Here is a 19,818-nt window from a genome sequence, read left to right as displayed (position 1 = left end):
CCCCAGTGCCTCCGGAGTACGCGCAACCCCATTCGCAACGCACGCGAGCGCTTGCTTGCAGACTCGGAGCTCCGCTCCCAGGCCGGGGAACTCTCCCTGCAGCACCGGCTAAATAGCAAACAGATGCCCGGCAAGCCAAAGATCTCACCGACTGGGGCACGGTCCCGCCCCGGCAGTTTCCGAGTGGAAAGGCTGGCCGCACTACTATGGCTTGAAACGGACCGGTTTGGAAATCAGAACGTCCCCTTTCCCAGGGACGACCCCTCTCCACCCCGCAGCCCCGGAGGAACTCCCCTTGCCTTTCTGTCGGCCCCTCCTCCAGCCCCACCTCGCCAGCTCCGAAAGGCTCGGGGACTCCTGGCCTCGTCTCCATCTTCGCACTCTCTTCCCGGGCTGCTGAGTCCTGAGCTTATTCAGGAGGCGAATGTAGGCCCAACGGTTTGGCTCCGGGAGTTAGTTCTGATGGCGTGGATGTCCTTCTGAGGGTCATTTCAGAGTGCGTCTCCAAAAGTCCCGATCCTTAAGCCCCTCACCCAACCCCTAGCCCTGGCTTCCCCAGCTGATGGCCAGCAGGTGTGCTGTCCGCAGACCGTCCGGCAGTCAAGGAGCAGCGTGGGCCCTGCACTTGTCTCTTTTCCGACAACACCTGAGACCGCACTGGGGCGCATCGAACAAATCCCATGAATCCAAACATCCTCGTCGGAAGTGTCTAAGTTCGAGTGTGGTCCGACCGTCCCCTTAGCGCGTCGTCTCTGGAAGCCTCTTGTGCGAGGTCTTTTCCTTTGGACCCAAAGGGGCGCGCGCTGCGGTGCGCGGGATCCGCCTCTTCCCCAGGCTCCGGCGGGGCGGGGGTGGATGGGCAGGGACCTGGATCTGATTAGCTGGGAGGGGGAAGCCGTGGTCCCAACCGTTCGCTCCTGTCTCCCCAGCTCCTCGCGGAGGAGGAGGCGGGACGGTACAGAGAAGAAGAGCGAAGGGGGTCCCATCACTGAGCACCCGGGCCACGATTTGAGCCGCCGAGGTCTCCCGGCTGTCGCCCGGCCCTCGCCCCGGCCCCAGCCATGGGGCCCCCTTCCAGCTCTGGCTTCTACGTGAGCCGCGCGGTAGCCCTGCTGCTGGCCGCGCTGGCCGCCGCGCTCCTGCTGGCGCTGGCGGTGCTCGCAGCCCTGTACGGCCGCTGCGCGCGCGTCCAGCCGTCCGACCTCCATCACAGCGGGGTCCCGGACGCCGCGTCCTCGCCGCGCGGCACGCAGGAGGAGCAGCTGCCCACCTGGCCGCCCCGCCCCACTCGTGAACCGGCGGGTACGGCCACCCCGGGCCATTGGCGACCCCCGGGCCCCTGGGACCAGCTGCGCCTGCCGCCCTGGCTCGTGCCTCTGCACTATGAGGTGGAGCTGTGGCCCCGGCTGCGTCCGAACGAGTTCCAGTCTCCGACGTTGAGCTTCACCGGCCGCGTGAACATCACCGTGCGCTGCACCGCGGCCACCGCGCGGCTGCTGCTGCACAGCCTCTTCCTGGACTGCGAGAGCGCCGAGGTGCGGGGTCCTCTGTCCTCTGGCCCCCGAGACGGCGCGGTGGGTCGCGTGCCCGTGGACGACGTGTGGTTCGCTTTCGACATGCAGTATATGGTGCTGGAGCTCGGCGCGACCCTGCAGCCCGGGAGCCGGTATGAGCTGCAGCTCAGTTTCTCGGGCCTGGTGTACCGGGACCTCAGGGAGGGGCTCTTCTTCAGCATCTACACGGACCAGGGCGAGCGCAGGTAAGGACAGGCTGGCCCCGGTCCCCCGCTCTAGCTGGGAGTCCCGCTGCTACCTGCGTCCCAGTGCGCGTCTCCTGCGCTTCCCCGCAAAGCCCCCACCCCTCGCGACGCTTGCTTGCAGAGCCAAAAGGCGAGCGCCTCCACCCCCCGCTGCCCTGCAGAGACCCTGCTTGTCATAAAGCCTCTCGGACCGTGGTCCTGCCTCTGGCCAGTTTTCAGCCCCATTCCTGCCCGTCCAGTTTGTTTCTGTCCTTGCTTTTCTAAGGTCGCTACTACCCTAGAGGTTGATGGAAGGCTTCAGAAAGCCCCGCTTCTGCTCTAACCCCGGAGGGCTTGCTTCACCACAGGGGTCAAATAAATCCCTTGCTATTCAGTTTGGTCCGCGGGCCGCCGGTCGCTGTAATATCTGGGAGCTCGTCCGAAATGCAGATCTCCCCCCGCCCCACCTCGATCAAAGGGATCAGACTCTGCGTTTTAACGAGACCACCGGGGGATTTCTGGGGGTTAGAGGTGGAGAAGCCTGGGGCTGCCGCACCCACGCGCTCGCCGAAGTTCCCTCCCCCAGCGCCCCTCCGCGCTCAGCTCCCTGCTCTGCCTTTCCCCTGGGCGCTCCGTAGATGCTACTCTTGCAACAGGCAGACTCACGTCGGTGCTCTTCTCATTTTTTATTTCTTTTGCTGAGGGTTCTCCCAAATTTAAGAATCCCCTTTAATTCGTCCCCTCCCACCCCCTGCCTGGGGAAGGCGTCTTGTTTTGGGGATGAGCAGCAGCACCCCCACCCCTCCCAAGCTTTTTGAACGGCTCTCTCGGGACGCTGCTTGGGGTGGGGGTGGGGGAGTACTAACAGCGGTGACAAGAGACCTCCCCTCTGAGTTTGCAAGCTCACGCAGCTTACATGTGTTCTCTTTACACTCATTTGGGATAATGTCTTCCACACGGAACGTGTCCAGCGCAAGAATTGCCTCTTTCCACGCCCTGAGATCACGCTACTGAACTCAGGAGAGCGCTGGGGAAATCGTTTCTGCGGAAGACACCAGAAAGGTCTTTCTCCAGGCTGGCGAGCTTCTTCACTCACGCACTGGTGGGGCATTTGCGGTTTACACAACTGCATGTACTTTGCCTTTTATTAGTAGAGAAAATGTTCTCAGATGTTCTCTGGGGGAGAGGAACCTAGTAAATTACCCCCTAAATCATCTCCTGCCCTGTTTTCAAAACGCCAGGGGTTTTAAAATAAGTTTAATAAGCTGCCTTAGCGGATGTGTAATCTGTAACTTTTGTTTTTAAGGACTGTATGCTTGGTTTGTTTGTTTGTTTTTTTTCTTTCAAAAATGCACCAGTGCTTGAAAAAGAGTTTTGGAAACTTTCTCATTGGGATGATGTGTCACGGGACTTATGGACACCAGAAACCTTTTAAAGTGACTGTATGTCTATTTCAGAATGCAAGATTTTTAGAGGAAACACACACACACACACACACACACACACACACACACACACACACACACACACACACACACACACAAGGGACCACTGCACATACACCTGACAGTATTTTCTGCTGTCAGCCAGTAAATCTTCATCTGCTAATCCATCTCTTCCTTTTTCCTAATAAGGCCACGGCCTGGATGAACTGCCCTAGAAATATGGGAAACGAAAGGCCCCTTTCCATTTTTCCATCGTGTGGCCAACTCTAGTGGTAACTAGAAACCATATTTTGAGAACATGAAAATTCAAACAAGCAGAAATCCTAATCAAGTCCCACAGATGTTCATAGACCGATGTAGAGTTCCAAAACTGTGGCATCTTGAAGGGGCTGTTGCTCAGGAGTTGTTCTCCTGGGTCTCTGCTTTGCAAACCGCAAGGAAAGCAAACGGCCAGTGGAGCTGGAAGCCAAGGTCGCAAAGAACTTGGACAAAATGATGACTTACGGTGAAGCAGATTTTGGAAGCCCAGCAGGCCCGAGTCTGAGCTGTGTGCCTTGAGTCAGTCTCTTCATGTCTCTGAGCTCATTGCCTCATTCACGGAATGGAGCTGAGTGTCCGCTTTTAGGGCGTTGTGAGAATTAACGAGAGAGAGGTCGGTGCCTGGCACACAGTCCATGCAGTGGCAGCTACTGTCGTTAGCTCACAGTGTAACTGTTAGGGGCAGCTTCTTGTCACCTAAGCAAGAAACCTGCCACGTTCTGGGTAGATCTGAGTCGAAGAAGAAGAGGGCCCCCACCTGGGGCACAAACTGCCTAATCCCAGCTGCCAGTGGTTGAACATGTTTGCCTCTCGTCTGGTGACCCCTTATCACAGTCTGGACAGGCTGAAGCCTTTAAATAATTTTACTACTCAACACTAAGGGAAGAGAAAAAGAAAACCCTTCCAGAAAGTGCAAAGAGCATCGCTGTCTCACACTTCTAAGGCTTGGGTGAAGATTTTCTGGCTTAAGAGTTTGCTGGGGAAGCTTCTCTGCCTTTCTGCACGTGGCAGGTGCCATCCCATGTCTGCATGTAGGAGCCATCCACTGAGTGCCTTAGATGTGTGCTTCTGTGTGTGAGTGTGTGATGCTCTCCTCATTCCATGTGCCAAAAGTTGAGAGCAAACTCCAAATGTTAATGTTCCTTGAAGCGATGTTTCCCAGACTTGATTCTCTGGCATATTGCTACCCAAGGTTTTGCCCTATTCACACACCTCTGGCCATATTTTTTTTGCTTAAAAAAATTGCTCAATTTAAACAAAAATAATAAGTAGATTCATTAAAAGGCAATGCTACGTTATTATCATATGTCAGAAACCATTTGGAATTTATAGTCATGCAACCGACCAATGCAATGAAAAACAATGTCTCTGAGTTCTCCCTGCTTTTATTGTCTGCTGAAGAATCCGATGCCTCTGAATCCACGGGCTGCTCTCTCTTTCTTAAAAAGGGAAATTGGAACTAGGTGTTCAAGAGAAATAACACCAAACCAAGGTTTTTCTTTTGATCTTACCAGAATGATTCATAAAATTTGAAAAAGACTGACATTCTCGTGTGTGAGTCAGATCTCTATAATAGTGTGTGAGGGCTACCCCAAATCCTTGCCCATCTACACGTGAGGAAATCCTGAATTAGAGTTGTGGTTCACAAACTTTTAAAGTATATCAGAGGGGCGCCCAGGTGGCTCAGTTGGTTGAGCGTCGGACTTTGGCTCAGGTCATGATCTCGAAGTTCGTGAGTTCAAGCCCCGCGTTGGGCTCTGTGCTGACCGCTCAGAGCCTGGAGCCTGCTTCAGATTCTGTGTTTCCCTGTCTCTCTGCCCCATCCCCCTCTTGTACTCTGTCTCTCTCTCAAAATAAATAAACATTAAAAAAATGAAAAAATTATAAGAATAAAGCATATTTAAAAAATAAATAAATAAAGTATATTAGAGTCACCAGAGGAGTTTATGAAACAGAGTCCTGGGGCACACCTTCAGAAATTCCAGATCCGTACACATGTTCAGAGCAACATTAGTCAAAACGGCCACCAGGTGGAAGCAATGCATGCCCATCAATGGATGGATGGATGAACAAAAGGTGGCATATACATAAAAGGGAGTATTATTCCACCTTAAAAAGGAAGGCGATTCTGACCTATGCTACAGCATAGATGAATCTTGAGGGCATTGTATAAGTGCCTAGAGTAGTTAAATTCAGAGACAAAGTAGAATGTAGGTTGCTAGGAGCTGGCAGGGGCAGGGAGAAGTTACATGGGGACATTTTGGTTGTTTCCAGGTTTGCCTATTACAAACAAAGCTTCCATGAGCAATTTTGTATACGTTTTTGGACAAGCACAAGTTTTCATCTTTCTGGAATCAACACCCAGATTCCACGATTGGTGGGTCATACGGTTGTTTCACATGTAGTTTTCAAGAAACTGCTAACTTGCTTCCCAAAGTGTACCATTTACATTCCCACCAACAATGTATGAATGATAGTTTCTCTGCCGCTTAGCCACCATTTGCTTTTACCACTGTTTTTATTTTTTATTTTAGCTGTCATGATGAGTATGTAGTGATACCTCATTGTGGTTTTTGCATTTTTCCAACGGCTCGTGATGTTCAGCTTTTTCTCATGCTTACTTGGCATCTGTATATCACCTTTGATGAAATGTCTCCTCATGTCTTTTGCCCATTTTCTAATTGAATTGTTTGTTTACTTTTGAGTTCTGAGAGTTCTTTATACATTCTAGATCTCAGTCTGTTGTGAGATATGTGGTTTACAAATGGGTTCTCCTGGTCTGTAGCTTGTTTTTTTTATCTTAATAAGGTCTTCCAGGAACACGTGGCTGACTCAGTTAGAAAAGGATGCAACTCTGTTTGTTTATTCTTGAGAGAGAGAGCACTCGAGCAGAGGAGGAGCAGACAGAGGGGAACACAGGATCCGAAGTAGGCTCTGTGCTGACAGCAGAGAACTCATGAACTGTGAGATCATGACCTGGGCCCAAGTCAAACACTTAGTCAACTGAGCCACCTACGTGCCCCTAAAAAAGGATGCAACTCTTAATCTCAGGGCCGTGAGCCCCGTGTTGGATGTAGAGATTACTTAAATAAATAAAACTTTAAAATAATAGTAATGATAATAATCATCTCCAGGGAGCAAAAGTTTTTCATTAAATGAAGTCCGATTTATCAATTATTTCTTTATTTCTTTATTATTATTTTTTTCCGATTTATCAGTTGTTTAAATAGACCAGGCTTTTGTATCATGGCTAAGGATGCTTTCTTAAAAAGGCTTTTGTTTTAGAGCAATTTTAGGTTTACAACAAAATTGGAGGTAAGGAGATTTCCCATATAGCCCCTGCACCTACACCTACATGGCCTCCCCCATTATCAATACCACCCGCCAAAATGATATATTTTTTTTAACCAAAGGTGAAGCTATATTGGCATACCATAATCACCCAGAGTCCATAGTTTACCGTAGGGTTCACTCTTGCTGTTATGCATTCTATCTGTTTGGACAAGTGTGTAATGACATATATCATTATAATATCATACAGAGTACTTTAACTGACCTAAAAATTCTCTGTTATCTGCCTGTTCATCCCTTGCCCCCATCACTGATCTTTCTTGTCTTCATCGTATTGCCTTTTCTAGAATGTCTTATATTTGGAATCATATTATGCAATATGCATTTGAGATTCCTTCATGTCTCTTCATGTCTTGATAGTTCATTTCTTTTCAGCACTGAATAATATTCTATTGTCTGGGTATACCATTGTTTATTTATGCATTCACCTACTGAAAACTATCTTCGTTGCTTCAGGTTTTGGTGATTCTGAAAAAGTTGCTCTCAACTCTTTGTGCAGATTCTTGTGTAGACAAAAACTTTCGGGTAATTTTCTTTAGTTAAATACCAACGAGCATAATTGCTGAGTCATATGATAAGAATTGTGCTTAGTTGTACAAGAAGCCACGAAACCGTCTTTCAAAGTGGCTGCACCATTTTACATTCCCACCAACAATGGATGAGAGTGCTTGTTACTCCATATCCTCACCAGCATTTGGTGGTGTCAGCGTTCTGGATTTTGGCCATTCTAATAAGTCGATAGTGGTATCTCGTTTTAATTTGCATTTCCCTGATGACACATGATGTGGAGCACCTTTTAATGTGCTTATTTGTCATGTGTATAATTTCTTCGGTGAGTTGTTTGTTGGGGTTTTGGCCCATTTTTAAATTGAGTTGTTTTCTTACTGTGTGTTTTAAGAGTTCTTTGCATATTTTAGGTAACCATCCTTTATCAGATATGTCTTTTGCAAATATATTCTCCTAGTCTGTGGCTTGTCTTCTCGTTCTCTTTATATGTCTTTTGCAGAGCAGAAGTTTTTAATTAAAATTTTTTATTATGTTTATTTATTTATTTTGAGAGAGAGAGAGAGAGAGAGAGAGAGAGAGAACCCAAGTGGGAGAGGGCCGAGAGAAGGAAAGACAGAATCCCAGGCGGACACGGCACCACCAGTGCAGAGCCCGATGCAGGGCTCAAACCCACAAACCGTGAGATCGTGACCTGAGCAGAGGTCAAAAGCTTATAACTGACTGTGTTACCTGGGCACCCCAGAAGTCTTTAATTTTAAAGAAATCCCCCTTATCAATTATTTCTGTCATGGATCATGTCTTTGGTGTAGTATCTAAAAAGACATCAGCATACTCAAGGTCATATAGGTTTTCTCCTGTGTTACCTTGTAGGAGTTTTGTGTTTTTGCATTTACATTTTAAAGTGGCCCATTGTGAGTTAATTTGACCCTTTATGAGCTTAATTTTTGTGAAGGGTGTAAGGTTTTATGTCTACATTCAATTTTTTTGCATGTGAATGTCTAGTATTCCAGAAACATTTGTTGAAGAGACTGTCACTGCTCCATTGCATTGCCTTTGCTCCTTTGTCAAAGATCAGTTGGCTATATTTGGGTTTATTTCTGGGCTATTCTGTTCATTGATCCATTTGTCTGTTCTTTCAGCAATATCACAGTCTTGATTACCGTAGCTTTCTGGTAAGTCTTAAAGTCAGATAGTGTCAATCTTCCAACATTGTTCGTCTCCTTCAATATTGTGTTGGCTATTCCGGGTCTTTTACCTCTCCATATAAATTTTAGAATTGGCTTATTGATATTCACAAGTTTAGCTTGCTAGGATTTTCGTTGTGATTGCATTGAATCTATAGACTAATTTGGTAAGAACTGACATCTTGATAATATGAGTCATCCTATCTATGAACATGGAATCTTTCCCCATTTATTTAGTTCTTTTTAAAATTTCTTTTTTTTTTTTTTTAATTTTTTTTTTCAACGTTTATTTATTTTTTGGGACAGAGACAGACAGAGCATGAACGGGGGAGGGGCAGAGAGAGAGGGAGACACAGAATCGGAAACAGGCTCCAGGCTCTGAGCCATCAGTCCAGAGCCTGACGCGGGGCTCGAACTCCCGGACCGCGAGATCGTGACCTGGCTGAAGTCGGACGCTTAACCGACTGCGCCACCCAGGCGCCCCTAAAATTTCATTCTTCAAAGCTTTCTATTTTTCCTTGTATAGATCTTGCATATATTTTGTTAGATACCTAAGTATTTCATTTTTTGGGGAGAGTACTAATATAAATGTCATTCTGGTTTTAATTTCAAATTTCACTTAATTGTTGGCAGGTAGGAAAGCAATTGGCTTTTGCGTATTAGTCTTGTATACTGCAACCTTGCTATAATTGCTTATGAGTTTCAGGAGTTTCTTTGTCAATTCTTTTGGATTTTCTACATAGATAGTCATGTCATCTATGACTAAAGACTGTTTTGTTTCTTCCCTCCCAATCTATCTACCATTTATTTCCTTTTCCTGACTTACTGCATTAGTAAGGACTTCCAGCACAATGTTGAAGAATGGTGAGAGGGCACATCCTTGCCTTGTACTTGACCTGAATGGGAAAGCCTTCAGTTCTCACCAATAAGTGTGAAGTTAGCTGTAGATTTTTTTGCAATCTTTAATTCAGGATGAGTAAGTTCCCTTCTATTCCTATTTTACTGAGAGTGTTTTTTTTTTTTTTTTTAAACCATGAATGGATGTTGGATTTTGGCAAATGCTTGTCCTGCATCTATTAATCAGATCATGTGATTTTTTTCTTATTTACTCTCTTGATATGATGGATTACATTAATTATTTTTCAAATGTTGAACCAGTCTTGTATACCTGAGATAAATCCCACTTGGTTGTGGTATACAATTCTTTTTATACATTGTTGGATTCAATTTGCTAATATTTTGTTGAGAATTTTTGCATCTGTGTTCATGAGAGATGTTGGTCAATAATTTTCATTTTTTGTAATGTGTTTGTTTTGATATTAGGGTAATGCTGTCCTCACAGGATGTGTTAGGAAGTATTTGCTTCTATCCTCTGAAAGAGATTGTAGAGAATTGTTATCATTTCTTCCTTAAATATTTGGTAGAATTCACCAGTGAACCCATCTGGGCCTGGTGCTTTCTTTTTTGGAAGGTTATTAATTCTTGATTCAATTTTTAAAATAGATATAAGCTTATTCAGATTGTGTCTTCCTATGTGTTTTGGAAGATTATGTCTTTTAGGGAATTGGTCCATTTCATCTAGGTTACCAAATCTATGAACATAGAGCTGTTCATAGTACTTATTATCCTTTTAATGTTCATGGGATGTGTACTGATGTCTCCCTTTTCATTTCTGATCTTGGTTTTTTTTTAATGTTTACTTATTTTTGAGAGAGAGAGACAGAGTGTGAGCAGGGGAGGAGCAGGGTGGGGGTGGGGAGACACAAAATCCAAAGCAAACTCCAGGCTCTGAGGTGTCAGCACAACACAGGGCTCAAACCACGAATCATGAGATCATGGCCTGAGCCAAAGTTGGATGTTTAATGGACTGAGCCACCCAGGCACCACTCTGATTTTGGTATTAATATAGTTGAATTAATATTTATCACATGCATTATTGTTTTTTTTAATTGCCATTGCTTTTGCTCCTATTTTTGTCTTCTACTCCTGTTTTCCCTTTCTTTACTATGTTCAATCTGCCAATCCATGAACATAGTATGTATGTACATTGTTTAGATCTTTGATTTATTTCATAAGCATTTTATTGTTTTCACCATACAAGTCCTATACTCTACCCATGGGTAGAGTGCTTTGGGTTTCCTAATCCAAGGTCAAATTGGGCAATTGAAACTGTATCTAACCCCTAAGCACTTAATTTTATTTGAACAATTGTAAATGGTATTGTATTTTTAATTTGAGTCTTCATATGATTGTTGCTACTCTCTAGAAATACTGAATTTTGTATGTTTGTTTTGATATCCTATGGCTTGCTCATCTCACTTACTAGGTCTGGGAATTTTTTTTGTAGATTCCTTGGGCTATTATACACAAAGATTTGAGAAGTATTCATGTATCAGTCTGTGTATGAATTCTTTGTGTGAATTCCTTTTTTTTTCCAGTAAATAACTAGTGGAGTGGATGACTGGAAAATACAGTAGGTAGGTGTTTAATTTCTTAAAAAATTATAAAATTATTTTCCAAATATTTTTACTATTTTACATTTTCATCAATACTATAGGAGAATTCTAGTTGTTTATCTTCATCAACACTTGGTATTGCCAGCAGGCTTTCTCATTTTAGCCATTCTAATAGGTGACTCTCACTGCAGTTTTAATTTGTATTTCCGTAATGACTAATAATGTGCATCATTTCCTGCACTTGTCATCCATGTATCTTAGCAAAATGTCTGTTAAAATCTTTTGTCCATTTTTGTGGTTTTGTTATTGTTGAATTTTTAAAGGGTCTTTTCTCAAACATATAATTTGCAAATATTTTCTCAGTCTGTGGTTTGTGTTTTTATTTTCTTAATAGCATCTTTGAAAGCAAAAGTTTTCCATCTTGATGAAGTCCAATTTATCATTTTTTTCTTTTATGTATCAGCCTTTTAGCATTGTATCTACACTTGATCTTAGCCAAAAGGCCGAGAAGCGATTAGCATTGTATCTAAAAAAGCATTGTCTACACAAAGTTCACAAAAAATTTCTCCTATGCCTTTTATTACAAGTTGCATAGTTTTAGGTTTTGTAGTTACACCTATGATCCATTTTGAGGTAATTTTTAAAAAATGTTTATTTTTGAGAGAGAGAGAGCACAAGTGGAGGCCAGGAAGAGAGAGGGGAACAGAGGGTCTGAAGTGGACTCTGTGCTGACAGCAAGAGGGCCAATGCAGGGCTTGAACCCACGAGCCATGAGATCATGACCTGAGCCAGAGTTGGACACTTAACTGACTGAGCACTCAGGCACCCCTGAGTTAATTTTGGTATATGATATGAGATATGGATTGAAGGTCATTTTTAAATTTTTTGCGTACAGATATTGAATGGTTTTGATACGATTTGCCGAAGAGTCTACTGTTTCTTCTTTGAATTGTCTTTATACCTTGTAAGACATCAATTGTCCATATATAGGAGGGTGTATTTTTGAATTTCCTCTTCTACTTCATTGGTTTATTTGTATATCTTTATGCCAATTCCACAGTGTCTTGATTGCTAAAGCTTTATAATAAATCTCGAAACCTGATAATATTTATCACCAACTTTGTTTTCTTTTTAAAAGTTGTTTAGGCTATTCTAGATCCTTTGTGTTTTCATATGAATTTTAGAATTAGCTTGTCATTTTCTACCAACAAAAACATCTGCTGAAATCTTGGTTAAGATTGTGCTGAATCTATAAAGCAATGGGGGAGAATTCAAGTTTTAAAATATTGAGTCTTCTAACCCATGAATATGATATATCTCCCTATTTATTTGTGGTCCTCTTTAATGTCCCTTGGCAAGGTTTTATAGCTTTAACTGTACATATCTCGCACATGCCTTATCAAATTTTCCCTATTTTATATTTTAAACGTATTATAAATGGTATTTAAAAAAATTCCAACTTCCAATTGTTTGTTGTTAGTTAATTTTTGTGTATTGATTTTCTATGCTGTCACCTTCCTAAACTCACTTCTTAGCTTTAGCAGCTTTTTTGTTAATTCCTGTTTTGACTTTGTTAAATTAACATGTTACATAGCCTTGGGGTGTTAGATAGTGAGCCAAGGTTCAACAAAAGACCGCAAAGGAATTGAAATGGAGAAGTTTATTATTCCTAGGCTCTGGAGGAAGTACATGGCACACCTTGAGGGGTCACATGGGGAGATCAAGGCAAGGTATAGGTAGAACACCAGGAGCTGGGGCGCCTGCCTTTATTAGGGTTCATGGCCAGAGTGCTTTGGGGTTCTTAGTCCATGGCCAGATTGTGTAATTCAACTGAAAAACAGTGAGGTTTTGTTAAGCTTTGCAGGGATGGCCCTGCAGGTGGGGAAGGCTTTATCACAAGGTATATCAGGAGTCACATCAGGAGCTTGTATTTACCTGTGACTCTGCAGGCTGTTGTCTAGAGCATGTACTTGTATGAGGCTAATGTCAGGTTAAGGCCCCTAAAGGCTGCTTGGCCAAACAATATGGATGCCAAAGCAGGAATACCATGGAGTAGCTTAGCTAAACTGAGAATTCCATTAAATTTTCTGTATCAGTGATTATATAGTCTTGAATAAAGAGAGTTTTACTTTTTGGTTACTTTAAGTAGCTTTTATGTCTTTCCCTTGCTTTACTTCCATGGTTAGAGCCTCAATACAATGTTGGATAAAAGTAGTTAAGTACAGGGGCACCTGGGTGGCGCAGTCGGTTAAGCATCCGACTTCAGCCAGGTCACGATCTCGCGGTCCGTGAGTTCGAGCCCCGCGTCGGGCTCTGGGCTGATGGCTCAGAGCCTGGAGCCTGTTTCCGATTCTGTGTCTCCCTCTCTCTCTGCCCCTCCCCCGTTCATGCTCTGTCTCTCTCTGTCCCAAAAATAAAAAAAAATAAAAAAAATAAAAAAAAAAACACGTGGAAAAAAAAAAAAAAGTAGTTAAGTACAGATATCCTTGTTTTGTTCCTTACCATAAGCTGAAAGCATTCAGTCTTGCACTGCTAAATATGATTTTTTTCCTGTAGTTTTTCTTCTTTCTCTTCTTCTTCCACCTCCTCTTCCCCTTCTCCTTCTCCTCCTCCTCCTCCTCCTCCTCCTCCTCCTCCTCCTCCTCCTCCTCTTCCTCTTCCTCTTCCTCTTCCTCTTCCTTCTTCATCGTCTTCTCTTTATATATTCCCTGTATCAGATTGAGGAAGTTCCCTTCTGTCTAGTTTTCTGAGAGTTTTTATCAGATTGGATGCCAGATTTTGTCAAATGCTTTATCTGCATCTATTGAGATGATCATATGGTTCTTCTTTTTTTAGCCTGTTAATATAGCAAATTACATTACTTGATTTTCTAATGATAAATTAACATTGCATTTGCAAGATACATACTACTTGGTTTTGATGTATTATCCTTTTTATATTTTGTTGCATTTGATTTACTAAAATTTTGGTTTTAATTTTTGCATCCCTGTTCATGGGGTTTCTTTTTCTTTGTCTTGTTTTGGTATCAGAGTAACGCTGCCTTCAAAGAATACATTTAGAAGTTTCTTTGATTTTGGGGGAAGAATTTATATGGAATTGGCTTTGATTATTGCTTAAATTTTTGGTTGAATTTCACTAATGAAGCCACCTGGGCCTCGAGGGTTTTTTTGTTTGTTTGTTTGTTTTTGTGGGATGGCTTTAAACTACAAATTAAATTTTTTTAATGAATAGAGGGCTATTCAGGTTATCTATTTCCTCATGAGCAAGCTTTGGTTGTTTGGGTCTTTCAAGGAATTTGCCCATTTAGTCAAAGTTGTCAAATTTAAGTATAATTAATGTTCAAAATATTCCTTTATTATTTTAATATCTGTAGAATCTGTAGTGATGTCACTTCTCTCACCCCTGACATTGGTCATTTGTGTCTTCTCTCTTTTGGGAGCTGAAGCCCTGGTTGTGAAATCACCTCTGCCACTTACTAGTTGTCTAACCAGTGGCATACACTCCGGGGTGTCCAGCTTTTTGTAAAGTAAAAGGATGGGGTTCTCCAATGTCTCTTCCACTTCTGACAGACAATAAGTTTGATCAGTGTGCCTTGAGATTTATCTACTTTGTTAATCTGTTTCAATGATTTTCTCTACTGTTTTTTTGTTTTTCACTGCAATGCTTTATGTATAATTCTTTATTATTTCCTTTCTTCTTCTTACTTTGGGCTTCCTTTTCTTTTTCTATTTTCTTAAGGTGGGTGCAAGGTAAGTGATTTAAGGTATTTTTTTCTTCTCTAACATAAATATTTAGTGCTATAAAATTTCCAGTAACTACTGCATTAGTGGCATGCCACCAATATTGTCATGTTGCTTTTAAAATTTTCATCTAGTTCCACATACTTTGTAATTTCCCTTTTGATTTCTTCTTTGAATCATGGGTTATGTAGAACTGTGCTATTTAGTTTCCAAATATTTGGGCATTTTCTCATTTTTTATTGCGTGCCTGACATTTCAAAGTTTATGTTGCTCAATGCCACATTTTGTTACATTGCTTTAATGAATGCTGGTCTTTTTTGGATAGGTGTACAAGTTATTTGGTGACCTTGATCCTTGTTTGATCCCCCATGTCTTGTGTTTAAGTTCTTTGAGAATGGATCTCAAGTCATCTAAAGTCACTAAAGGGGCACTTAGGTGGCTCAGGTCATGATCTCATGGCTTGTGGGTTCAAGCTCCGTGTTGGGGTCCATGCTGGCAGTTGGAGCCTGCTTGGGATTCTCTCTCTCCCTCTCTCTCTGCTCCTCCCCGACTTTCACTCTCCCCCCCCCAAGATAAATAAATAAATTTAAAAAAAAATTAAAGTTGCTTTTACTCCAAGGCTACTTTAGTTCACTGCTCAGGCATTACCTTCCTGGTCTCTGTTGAAAATCCATTTATTCTAGCAATTTCTGTACTCTGGCTTGTGGGAATTGGAACAATTCCTAGCATTGTGTGAGCTCCAGGAATTGTTCACCTTTCCTCTCCATGGTAGCTGTTCTTTCTTTGCTTGACCTCTTAAAGTACAGGTTAATATTTGACCAAAGGCTCGGGGTGAGGAGGGGTTATGTGGACTCTGTGCAGATTTCTGGATTTCTGCCCTGAAGATTCTAGCTATCTAGGTCTCCCTGAGCATCAGTCATAGTCTCCCCAATTCAACGAGACCACTGCACTCTGTTTTTGTTCCCTTTCCTTGTGCTGCAGTTGAGAAATTACATCCAGGTAGGCGAGGTGATTATAGAGTTCACATCTTTTGTTTCTCTTCTCTTGGAAATCACAGTCCAGTGCTTCCTGTTACCTAATGTCTGAAAACAGTTGTTTCATATATTTCATCAGAGTTTTTAGTTGTTTTCAGCAGAAGGCTAATTCTAGCCTGTGGTACTACAGAAGTCTCATCATCTCTAGATTTGGTAATGTTATTAAGTATAAAGTTAATCCTCAGTTCTTCCTCATGGTATCTTGGTCTGCTCATAGTTTCTATTACATGATGTTCTACAAAGCACCTAAAAGGATCCCAGGAGAGGGAGCTAGCTGGAAAGGACCCCAGGTTGGGAAGCTGGAGCCTTCGTTCCAGTACTATCCCCGACCCCTGCCACTTACTAGTTGTCTAACCAGTTATATAAATTCCCGGGGTGCCAGCTTCCACATCTATAAATTGAGATGGGACTCTCCAAGGTCTCTTCCACTTTGGAAATTCAGTGAAAGAAAGAATTTGTAATCCCATTGTTGTTCAAAGTGTCCTTTAAGAATACTTGTTGCATTTCCAATCATGCCATGTCCTGTATAAAATATAAGGTAGAACAGGGAGGTATTCAGGGGAATGAGAGTAAGAAAATTAAGAGATGAGGGTGGCTCACTAGTGTGAAATGGCTGGAGAAAATTAGGATTTTTATCTGGGACCCGTTAAGGGGAGAACCGCGTGATTAAAATCCATCAGCATGTGCAGGTGTAGAAAGAATGAACAGAGAACTGGAAAAGACGTCCTTCCAGTTGCTGTTTACGCTAGGAAATCTGGCACCAGCCTCAGAGAATGACACACAAGAGAGAAATTTGAGCAATATTAGGAAAGAATTTAGAAGTATCCAAACAAGGTCAGTGAACTCAAATACCGAGCACATGATCTCACTGGTGTCACAGATAAAAGAGGTCATTTCATTATCCTATAGAGGTGTTGAGCCCACATGTCTCACGGGGCCCAGCTGTCTTCTCTGGGAGATGGTTTTGCTCATCAAAGATTCAGATCCTGTATCTTTTGCAAACAAGTGTAACCAGCCTATCGAAAAGGCACACCTCCCAGTTCAGTAAAAAGGCAACTGTGTTTCTCCCACTGTGCTTTTACAATTTAGTCTCAGAGATCATCTTTCCTGCTCCTGCTTAAATACTCTAACAGCCCCATAATTTACTGCTCATTCTTAGGTGACAGATGAGCTACATTCCCTAAGTCACAAACACTGTCCAGATGCAAAAATTTGAGCATCCAGTCCTGTGTCAAAGCTTTTAAAAGCTTTGAACTGAGTTAGCTGTTAAATCTCCCTTTCTCTCCCTCCACCCTCACTCCCCCAAGCTTGGGTGGGCTTTCAGGTTAGAAGCCTGCAGTCGGTCAGGGGTAGTGGTGCTTCCTTCCCTTTCTCCACCTCAGGGTTCTAGCCCCCCCCCCCCCACCTTTATCTTGAGAGCTGCTTCTACACCCCGACCAGGTCCGGTGGGTCTGGGGGAGACATGGTGAGGTGACACGTAGGGCAGTTCTCACCTGAGCCAGCACTCTTGCTGTTTGGCCTGACTCTGGCCTAGCACATACCTTTTTTCCCTTGAGATGTCATTTTCTCACTGTTTCCCTTTCTACTACAATGTTCTTGACCCTGCAGAATGCTGCCTCTAGTTCTCCATTCTGGTGGTCATTAGTGACTCCTTCCTCAGCCCCTAGACATGGAGGAGTGCATCTCCAAGCTCTTCTAGTTTCATGCAGGTGGGCCCTGTTGGACAGAACCCAAGTCAGTCCCCGTCCTGGCTCAGTCCGCGTCTCAGGGCCCACAGCTGTTCCAAGGAACACTCCTAATCCCTGGCCTGGGGCTCACGTGGGTCCCAAGGCAAGAGTATTCTTCTGGTTCCGCCTCCAATGCCTTTCCTTTTGCCTTTTACATTCCCACTGGTGGGAGTTCAACTCCGACCGGGGTCAATTTCGGCTTTCCCGGCAGTAAGCTGGGTACCAGGCTCTGAGTCTCTCTGCTTCTGCTCTCTGAGGGATCTTCTCCCCCATGGCTCACCCCAGTTCGGGGGTTTCCCTCCTCCCAGCACCCTGAGATCAAGAAGCTTGGCTAACCTGCACCACCTCCTCCCCCCCACCTAGAAATCTCTCCTCTCCTCTCTGGCCTCCATTGCCTGACCTTCCTTCCATGTGTTTTTGGTGGAGCCCAGAGGCCCCAGAAGGGCCCCAGGTTCTCAAGGCCATCTACTCCGAAAACTTTCATAAGGTGGTTTGGCACCTCTCTCTGGGATTGCACGTCTATTGTGTTTTGTTGCCTGGTGGAAACTTCAGCTTTAAGATCCTATGATACAAGTAATAAACAAACATGATTCATGGGCCAATCCTTGAACCACAGTCCAGTGGTGTAATATCCGTCTTTACTAAAACATTTTGATTTCTGAGGGTGTTGTTGTGTAAAAACAACTTGGGGAGACAGGCTTTCCGGTCTTATTTAACCCTTGACCAGTTATGTCATGTAGCACTTGTTAGCTAGAGCTGTAGGCAGAGTTCATACAATGATTTGGAATGAATGAGTGGATATTTTTTATATGGCAGTAGATGGATCCCAAAGGATATCATGTGGTCTTGACCCCTAAGCCCTCTTCTAGCACAAGAAAGTGGTGAGCCCATGATTCCCTGGCCACACAAGAGGGCAGGAGAGTGGCTTTGCAATACTGAGCCGCTACGGGACAAATTGTCCCAAATTAACTCCCTCACCAACTGACCGCGCTAAACCCAGACTTGTCAGGCACCATAATAGCATGTTTCGGCGAGGTTTGAAGGGAGCAGAGGGTGGATGGTTCTATTTTCTGAGGTCAAGATATCTTTACAGGGTTGCTTGAATCCAAAGCAGAGAGAGAGAGAGAGAGAAGGGAAATAAATACCAGTGTTGAGTTCCCAGATGTGGCATAACCAGATCGTGTGTGTTTCTGGCTGGCCCTGACCTTTGTAGTTAGGACTGTGAGCCAGAAGGGCTGTGTGTCGTAGGGACTTTTTTCCCTTTTTGTTTGTTTGTATAAAACCAGGGAGGGAAATAGTTGAGTAAAATCCAAGAGTTTCTTCTATTTCACCTCTCAAGAGGCCTGAATCATGGAATAGGAAGGCACTTGCTTGCTATTTGCTTCAAGTGGTTACTCTCTGAGCTGATGTCTCTTAGCCTTTTTGAACTTGTAGCCCCCTTTGAGAAGGTTAAAACTTTCCCACTTCCTTGAAGAGTCTGATTTTCTCTCCTGACCTTGCAGCTTCCTTGAGAGGCCTATGCTTTGTGAGGTCATGGCAGTGGAGATGTTACCAAGCTTTATGTTTTATAGTTTCTATTACAAAAACAATAGGCATGTGGTGGCTTTCCAGATGGATAAGCACGTTTTATAAAATTGGCTGTGCTTTTTCACTCTACATTATACTTTTTCAGGCTAATTTATTACCATTAGTACAAAATGACCTACAATTCCAGGGAGCTCACAGGCCTCATGGAGGCCAGGCGCAAACTTCCAAGGGGGCTGTTTCTCCCAACCCTAGATGACTCAGTCATGGTCACCTCAGGGGCTCCTTTTTCAATTCTGTTGGATGTCTTTATCCCTGTTAGAATCCATTTTGGGGGGCACCTCGGTAGCTTAGTTTGTTAGGTGTCCCAGCTCTTGGTTTCTGCTCAGGTCATGATCTCATGGTTCGTGAGATCAAGCACCGTATCAGGCTCTGCACTGACAGCGTGGATTCTCTCTCTCTGACCCTACACCACTCATGCTCACTCTCTGTCTCTCTCTCAAAATAAATTAATTAATATTAAAATTGTTTTAATGTTTATTTTTGAGAGCGAGCTCAAGTGAGAGAAGGGCAGAGAGAGAGGGAAACACAGAATCTGAAGCAGGCTCCAGGCTCTGAGCTGTCAGCACAGAGCCCCATGGGGAGCCTGAATTCATGAACCACAAGATCATAACCTGAGCTGAAGTCAGATGCTTAACCGACTGAGCCACCCAGGTGCCCCATCTCCTTGAATTCTATAGTTCATCTACGTGGAGAGCAGTTTGTGAGGTTGCAAGGAATATAGCAGAATTCAGAGGTGGTTTATTGATACATTCAGCTACTAATAATGTGAAAGCTCAAACAGCAATAAAAGGTTGGTAGTGCCATTGCTTTCTGGATGGGGAAACTGAGGCTTGGCAGGAATGTGGGACCTGTCCAGGATTACTCAGCTAGCAGGAGATGGAACAGAGTCCTGCAGACAAAGTGGCTGGTATCAGAGTTCACAGGCCACCTTCCAGTCCATGCAAGCAAGAGCAACGTACAGTGGGAAGCTGCAAGTAGGGAAGGCTTGTTGAAAATTACACTTTTGTCAC

The 19,818-nt window shown here is 43.7% G+C and overlaps 1 protein-coding gene across 7 annotated transcripts in view; it reads left to right on the top strand.

Annotated features, from left to right (window-relative positions):
* The first annotated feature begins 890 nt into the window (after positions 1–890).
* LVRN (laeverin) overlaps positions 891–19,818 on the top strand; it is a 79,274-nt gene continuing 60,346 nt past the window's right edge. For all 7 annotated transcript variants that reach the window (XR_015250718.1, XR_015250717.1, XR_015250719.1 and 4 more), the window contains exon 1: positions 891–1,759. Coding sequence is in view for 2 of the 7 variants with exons in the window: in XM_025924540.2 (XP_025780325.2) it covers positions 1,062–1,759 (698 nt within the window). In the remaining 5 variants the exon portion in view is untranslated. The remainder of the gene's footprint in view (positions 1,760–19,818) is intronic.

This window comes from Puma concolor, chromosome A1 (assembly GCF_028749965.1).
Source record: "Puma concolor isolate L17-30 chromosome A1, mPumCon1.1.hap2, whole genome shotgun sequence".
Classification (NCBI taxonomy): Eukaryota; Metazoa; Chordata; class Mammalia; order Carnivora; family Felidae; genus Puma; species Puma concolor.
Note: the sequence above shows the minus strand (reverse complement) of the source record. Positions and strands in the feature narration are given on the sequence as shown.